Consider the following 8,418-nt stretch of genomic DNA (forward strand, 5'->3'; position numbering starts at 1 on the left):
TCAGAGGCTCAGAAATCAAAATCCTCATATAAACCGCACTCAAATCTCACCGTGTGTTTTGTCTCACTCGAGAGATTTAGATAATAGAGAGTATAATCTTTTAAATGCACTGATATTAAGGATTGATATCTGATACACAAATGGAGATTTTGTGCCACAGTGAATTAATACAAATAATTATGTATCAACCACAAACAACTGTGATTTGTCCATTTTGAAAAGCGATGAGAAAAGTAACAGATGTGACGTGACTGCTTCAAATGCGTTAACTCTTATGGGAAATGTACTCTTTGGCTTTACTGACTCTCCTGACAAAGAGGAACAGTACTTTTACTTAACTTACCCATTCTGTTGACCAAATTTTACATTCATAAGTGTAAATTTACTACTACTAAAAAAATTTTTTTATGGTTTTGTTGACTGAAATATGTATTTATATCGACAGTATTCAAGACTGAGAATAAGAAAGCTTTAAGAAAGTTTGTGAACTTTACAATATATTTATTTGATTTTGTATATACACATGTGTGTATATGTATTGTATATCTTGTATTTTGTTTTTGAAGTTTAATACTTTCTTCCCCCTGGCAACTATTTTCGTTTGTTATTTGTCTTCCTATCTTTTTTCTTATCTTTTTTTTGTTTTTGATAAAATGTTATATGTTATTGTTCTTTGAATAATAAAAAAAGCTTTCTGGACAATAATTAACACCGAAAAATTGAAATAGTAAACTTAATAGAACAGAGGCGAGTGTTAAAATTACAGTTATTATTAAAGGAGTAGTTCACGTTCAGAACAAAAATTACAGATAATGTACTCACCCCCTTGTCATCCAAGATGTTCATATCTTTCTTTCTTCAGTTGTAAGGAAATTATGTTTTTTTTTTTTGTTTTTTTTGAGGAAAACGTTTCAGGATTTGTCTCCATATAGTGGACTTCTATGGTGCCCCCGAATTTGAACATCCAAATTGCAGCTTCAAAGGGACTTAAACGATCACAGCTGAGGAAAGAATGCCTTATTTTCCTATTTTTTTTTTTTTTACAATTTATATACTTTTTAACCTCAAATGCTTGTCTAGCTCTCTGTGTACTTCATATAGAGATTTAAAAGTATATAAATTGTAAATGTTTTTAGAAAATAACCGATCGTTTTGTTAGATAAGACCCTTCTTCCTCAGCTGGGATCGTTTAGAGTCCTTTGAAGCTGCGTTTTGTAAGTTCAAACTCGGGGCACCATAGAAGTCCACTATATGGAGAGAAATCCTGAAATGTTTTCCTCAAAAAACATAATTTCCTTATGACTGAAGAAAGAAAGACATGAGAATCTTGGATGACAAGGGAGTGAGTACATTATCTGTAAAAAAAAATTCTAAAAGTGAACTACTCCTTTAAGACGCGCCGTAATAATTAGCCACGCCCATATTAACCTTCGATGATGGAAAACCACCTACTCAACGCAATTTTCTGTCTGCGCTACATCTCTTTCCTGTGTATCCCGTCTCTGATTGGTTAATATTTTAGTTTTGCCGGATGCAGGGTCTGGACCTGCGGGTGCCATGGCGGAGGTCAGCGGCTGTTTTAGAAGTGGAGCACACAAACTCTCTGCTTTTGTAACACCACGGACGCATTATCATCTGTCCGCGGCTGATACGCGCGCGTTGTGTCCGTGTGCAGATGAGTTTGTAACCGCTGCCAGTTCAAGTTCATCCGCGGGCGTGTTGACCTGTGATCAGCCTGCTGTCTCTGTATGGACTGACAGGACTCACGGAATGACCTGCTGGATGAATAAACAAACGCAGCTCAGACCGCAGGTCCGAGGCTACTGTACTGTACTACAGCTGCTGCCGCCGGTAAAACACTCGCGTCTGCGGGCAGGACTGGTGGGAACGCGGGCGTACAGCTGGAGGGCAGCCGAGGAGAGCTCCGCTCCTCTTTACCGGAGCCGAACCGCCTATTATGACATCCTGAAAGTTACCCCGAAAGCCACGCAGGCGCAGATTAAGAGCGCTTATTATAAACAGTCCTTCGTAAATCACCCGGACCGGAACCGCAGCGAGGACGCGGCGCGGCTCTTCGTGCTCGTCACTGAAGCCTACAGTGTGCTTGGCAACAGCGGCCTCAGAAAGAAATACGACCGCGGCATTCTCAGCCAGACCGACGTGCAGAACGCCGGGAGACCTTCATCTTCACCCGCGTCAAAGCCCCAGAGCCAGCGTCCTCGACGCGCACCTGACGCGAACGCTCACTTCGACTTTGACGCGTTTTATCAGGCGCATTACGGCGAGCAGCTGCAGAGAGAACAGCAGATGAGAGATAGAAGAGAACAACTGAAGCAGGAGCAGCAAGAGAAATTACGAAAGTGGAAAGTAATGAAATTGAACCAAGTGACGGCTGTGTTTCTGCTGCTTTTTGGAGGCGGAGTTCTTATGAGCCTGAGATCTTGAATGAACATTGCACTTTATTGTAGTTTTGATTGTAAATGGTTGATAGATTTGAACTCTTTTAACCATGAAACGGTCTCTGTTTCATTTTTGTCAAAATTTAGATTATTTTCAGAAATCGATTTAAAGGAGTAGTTCACTTTCAGGACAAAAAATTAGTGTACTTACTCCCTTGTCATCCAAGATGTTCATGTTTTTTTTTCTTTCTTTCTTTGGTCGTAAGGGAATGGATGTTTTTTGAGGAAAACACTTCAGGATTTCCTTCCATATAATGGACTTCTATGGTACCCCCGAGTTTGAACTTCCAAAATGCAGCTTCAAATGACTCTAAACGATCAGAGCTGAGGAAAGAAGGGTCTTATCTAGTGAAAAGCATTTACAATTTATATACTTTATATCTGTTGCTAGATAAGACCCTTCTTTCCTCAGCTCTGATCGTTTAGAGTCATTTGAAGCTGCATTTTGGAAGTTCAAACTCTTAACCATAGAAGTCCATTATATGGAGAGAAATCCTGAAGTGTTTTCCTCAAAGAACATAATTTCCTTACGACCGAAGAAAGAAAGACATGAACATCTTGGATGACAAGGGGATGAGTACAGTATTGTGTTGTATATACATTTTTATTCACATTATCTGTGAATTTAAGCTAAAATTATTTGTTAGCTTTAAAAACAAGAAAACTAACAAACGATAAATCTATTTGTTTAATATTATAAGTTAAATGACAAGTACCATTTTGCAACATTGTACATTTCCCTTATCCTAGGCCAAAATCTATAGCCAATTAATGAGTTCTAATATAATTTAAAGTATTTTTATTCAGCATATTTGGTGCTGATGTTCTTTTAAATGCCAATAATTAGAACAAAAGAGCTATATATATCCTTATTATATTTATATAAAATATATTTTGTCATGGGGCTGTGGGTTGTGCAGGAAACACTCATGTGAATGCTTAATGTTAGTATAAAAATATTTTTTAAACATATTCTTTAAGATACTTTGGCTTACACACTCACTATGATTCAATCTGTGAAATCATAAAATTGCTTCATTCTCCAAACTGCATTCATCACGAAAACCTTTCTTTTGTGGTTCTTCGTTCACTTTATTCACAGAAATATAAAGTTTAATGTGAAGGTCATCACTTGATACAAAATCTCAGAATGTTCAAAACTCATTCCACGATTAGCATAAAGAATTCATATAAAAACAAAACTCAGTAGTGGACGATAAATAATGACTAAATAAAACGACAAGGAAAAGATGTCTGTCATGTTGCATTAGACACTGAGCACAAAAAAATACTTCCTCCTCAAATATGTGATCCATAAAATCATAAATGGAAAATATTACATCGGCAGGAAAAAAGTATGGCTGAACATGTGAACACCCACTGTTGATGAAAGGGTTTGATTATTCCATTGAAAATGAACCTTGGTTCCACACTATAGAATAGCAGGCCAGTCAAGTTCTTCACATCAATCTCAGTAAATCACATCTGCATCCGTCTGATGGGTCCTTTTGTGTTCCAGCAAGACAGAAATAACTAACAAACCCAGGAGTTTCCATTGGGGTGGTCCATTAAACAGTGTTTAAAAAAATGACCTCAAGAGTACAAGTCAACAAAACTACATTTATCCAAACAACTTTATCTGAATAAAATCTATTCAAACTCTGAAGCAGATTTGGATGTATTTAGAGGTCTGTTCACGTTTTAATCAAGTGGCACAAAAAGCATCATGACTGTGAACAGCTACTTATACTGGGTTAAGATGCACTGTAACCGATTTTTGTAATTTGAACAGTATTTTACTGTAATATCTACAGTAAGATACTGTAAAATGTATATACAGTATTTTACTGTAAACTGCAAAGGATTATGGGAAAATATATGATCACTACTGTAATTATCCACTACTGTAAATCCGTTTACAGTAAACTACTGTAAATTTACAGTAGTGAACTTGCCCGCGAAAAATTGACCAATGGCAAGGGCTATTTTTTTTCTCTCCTGCTGAGAGGAAGTGGCGGTAAAAAGGACAAAAGGAGAAATGTTGCACCAATAACTTGACAAAAAGGTTAGTATATTATTTCTGTTTTATGAAAAACTGAACAATTTTAAGATGTTTTCACTTGTTAACAGCAAACTAACAATATTCATCGTGTTTTGCATGTCGGTAGCCTTTTTTTCTGACTGACGGCCGGGGCGCCGCCATAACGGTGAAAACATGGACTGGTGAGTAACTTAAGGTGACATATATTAGTCGAAATAAACTTTAGTGAAACCGAGAAACGCGTTTGTATATTGTGCTGCCCTTTAATGCAAGTTAACTCGTCTGACGAGCCCTTAACGTTACTCAAGCTTAACGGCGAACTGAGGTGAAATACTGAGGTAACGTAAAGTGTGTTAAGCAACACCGCTTTTTCTGTGGAGATTTTAAATAGTATTTTCAAGCCCTTCTTTTGCTTGTTATTTTCAAGTTTCTGGTCTGGATGTCGTCTGTAACGTCGGAGGTGTATTTTGGATCTTCTTCTTGTGAATGACTGCCATAGTATCGACGATAACATGAACTGGTAAGCTAATAATGTCCATAAGCCGAAGTTGACAAACTCAACGTTAGTCACAGAGCAGCATAATATCGTTTCAACGCTGCTTCTTTATAGCTGGCAAGGTAATTCTCTTCAAATGATGTTTAAGTAAGAAATGTGTGTATCAATGTCGTATGTAACTTTATAGACGGTCCCTAAATTCAGTGACAGACGTGACATAAACAGCGCGCTAACATGAAACACTGAGGTAAAGCTGAAACACCGCGGTTAAGTGCTTCTTTTGTGTCTTATTTTCAAGTTTGTGGTCTCGTGGTCATGTCGTCTGCATCAGAGGTGTATTGGAGCCTTTTCTGGTGATTGCCGTCGTCGCAGTACAAACAACAGGTAACGTTAAGCTTTTGCTTTTGTCAACTTAACTAATGTTAACGTTACTAAATTAGCCACAGGCTGCTGTTCTCCACTAACTCACAGAACGGGTTAACATTTTAAAGAGAGTAACGGGCTAGCAATATATTAATATAGCAAGTTTTGCTAATAAATATTATAAATGTTTATTTTATTAAAAATGTAAATTGTATTACTGTACAGTAGTTGTCTTTTCTGATCATAAACTATAGTAACACTAAAAGGGTGTTGTGACACTGTCTGTTACAGGAGATTTCTCCAAGCACTAACTGGATGCTGACCATCAAGGGCAGAATCATCACACAGCCAGCTGTCCATTTTACAGACATGCAGAATAAGGTAACCTAAAACATATTTTGTTTTACATTGCATTTACATTCATGCATTTTTCAGATGCTTTTATCCTAAGCAAGTTATATTGTATTTAAAGTACACATTTGTAAGGTATTTATTTCCTGGGAATGTTTTTTATTACCATCAAGATTGAGTTTGCATGTGCATTAAAATTATTTCTATTAAACCAGCATTTAAACAGCAAAATGCAGCTGCTTCAGGTATCTTTAACTTACTGTAACCTTTAAATTCATAATAGCAATCTTACTGTCTGTCAATTTAGATTATTGTTACTGTAAAACAACAAATATAGATTTTTAATCATAGTAGGCCTATTATATGCACAGACTTTCTAGGAAACACACACCTGTTTAGAATGTTTATATGAACAGATTGGTTAGCATTTAGCATGGTCTGTGGCAGACTTTACTAAGTGTCAGGGCAACAAAATTCAATAAACAAGAATGTAATATTAAGTGATTTAAAGGAGAACTCCGGTGTGATTTTGACCTAAAGTGTATTGAATCATGATACCGAGTGTGAACGTACCTTGCATATCTCATCTCGTCTTGTCCACTGCAGTCCGAAATCTGGGGTCAGTTATCCGATGCTCACAACAGGTTGTCAATGAGAGTCAATAGGGCATCGAAGAAGCCATGTAAATAAATCACTGTTTTACGCCATTTACGAGGCACAAAGTAGCTCCACACTTCATTGGTAGACTTCCAAGGGCCCTGACATTTAAAACGAGACATTGAGAACTCAGAAAAAGCACCGGGAGTTTATTTACAAGTAGATTTATACAGACAGTAACTGCAAGAAGTTTAGCGGCCGCCGCCATCTTAAATGTAGTCACGATAAGTCGAGTGTCGAGCACGAAGGAAACTACAACCTGATAAGTTGATAACCTGATAAATTCCTTGGTGCTCGACACTCGACTTATCGTGACTAAATTTAAGATGGCGGCGGCCGGATTTTTTCTTGCAGGAACTGTCTGTATAAATCTTCTCGTAAATAAACTACCGGTGCTTTTTCTGAGTTCTCAATGTCTCGTTTTAAATGTCAGGGCCCTTGGAAGTCTACCAATGAAGTGTGGAGCTACTTTGTGCCTCGTAAATGGCGTAAAACAGTGATTTATTTACATGGCTTCTTCGATGCCCTGTTGACTCTCATTGACAACCTGTTGTGAGCATCGGATAACTGACCCCAGATTTCGGACTGCAGTGGACAAGACGAGATGAGATATGCAAGGTACGTTCACACTCGGTATCATGATTCAATACACTGTAGGTCAAAATCACACCGGAGTTCTCCTTTAAATCAAGAAGAAAATATTGTCTTTTTGCTCCATTTAGTAAAAACGGTTCTTAACAAAGCCATGTTGTGCATCTCTGCACACAGCAGTGTTTCATTACTGAATGAATTTACCTTTTTTAAACACCTAGAATCAGTGACTTACTGACCCATTCATAAAATTCTTTAGAAAAAATTTCAAGAAAAAGTTTCTTCAGTTTTTTTTCTTACTACTGTGTTCGTATGTAGTATATCATTTTTTTTAAAAATGCATACAGCACCAAGTTTGACAGTTGAGGCACATTCTTTAAACACTGTTTTTCTTGTGCTTGCAGGTTTGTTCAGACAGTCAACCTTTGTGGCAGCAAATGCATTGACAGTCACAGATCAGATGGACTTCTGGAAAGAGGGTGCAAACAACAAGCATCAGCCTGAATCCCATTCTGCCGTTTCTCATCAGAGAGCTTGTCAACTTTGACTCAAAACTACTAAAATTTAACACAACACAAACACATTTTTACTGTATGATTTTATTTTATTTACACTACCAGACAAAGCTTTTGAACAGTAAGATTTTAAATGTTTTTAAAGAAGGGCTCTTCTGCTCACTAAGCCTGCATTCATTTGGTCCAAAGTACAGCAAAAACAATACACTTTTGAACCATTTTTATTATTTAAAATAACTGTCTTTTTGAATATATTTTAAAATGTAATTTATTGCTGTGATCAAACCTTAATTTTTAGCATCATTACTGATCCTTCAGAAATCATTCTAATAATTTGATTTTCTGCTCAAAAACTATTATTATGATGTTGCTGAAATTATAATGCTAAAAACAGTGGAGTACATTTTTTTTTCAGGTTTCATTGATGAATAGAAAGTTCAGATAAACAGCATTTATCTGAAACAGAAATAGTTTGTAACATTATGAATGTCTTTATTATCACTTTTGATCAATTTAAATCATCCTTGCTAAATAATATCTTTCTATTCATCAAAGAATCCTGAAAAATCTAAAAATTAAATAATGTTTATCAGCATACTAGAATGATTTCTGAAGGATCATGTGATACTGAAGACGAGTAATGATGCTGAAAATTCAGCTTTGATCAAAGGAATAAATTAAATTTGGATCAAATTAATGCAGGCTTGGTAAGCAGAAGAGAATTCTTTAAAAAAATCTTAGTGTTCAAAAACTTATGACTGGTAGTGTACTTACTTATTTTTGCTTTTCAGTATGTGTATGTTTGCCATGATACAAAGTCTCTGTACTTAAAAAGAAAATGTTCAACAATTAAAAAGAATATTATCAGAACTAATGCTTATGAGTTATTGTGATTTTTATGGGGTTGGGGTGGTAAAAATCTTGAATTACAGTGCTGTAGGTTAA

General features: G+C 36.4%; 1 protein-coding gene across 1 annotated transcript; it reads left to right on the forward strand.

The window, feature by feature from the left end:
• Positions 1-1,544: 1,544 nt before the first annotated feature.
• Positions 1,545-2,515, forward strand: dnajc30b (DnaJ (Hsp40) homolog, subfamily C, member 30b). Its single transcript, XM_073818113.1, has one exon. The coding sequence runs from the start codon at positions 1,558-1,560 to the stop codon at positions 2,443-2,445; it is 888 nt and encodes a 295-aa protein (XP_073674214.1). The 5' UTR covers positions 1,545-1,557; the 3' UTR covers positions 2,446-2,515.
• The last annotated feature ends 5,903 nt before the right edge of the window (positions 2,516-8,418 follow it).

This window comes from Garra rufa, chromosome 14, assembly GCF_049309525.1.
Source record: "Garra rufa chromosome 14, GarRuf1.0, whole genome shotgun sequence".
Classification (NCBI taxonomy): domain Eukaryota; kingdom Metazoa; phylum Chordata; class Actinopteri; order Cypriniformes; family Cyprinidae; genus Garra; species Garra rufa.

Coding starts and splice junctions, on each gene's coding strand:
- dnajc30b (XM_073818113.1), top strand. CDS start 1,558: ATGGCGGAGGTCAGCGGCTGTTTTAGAAGTGGAGCACACAAACTCTCT.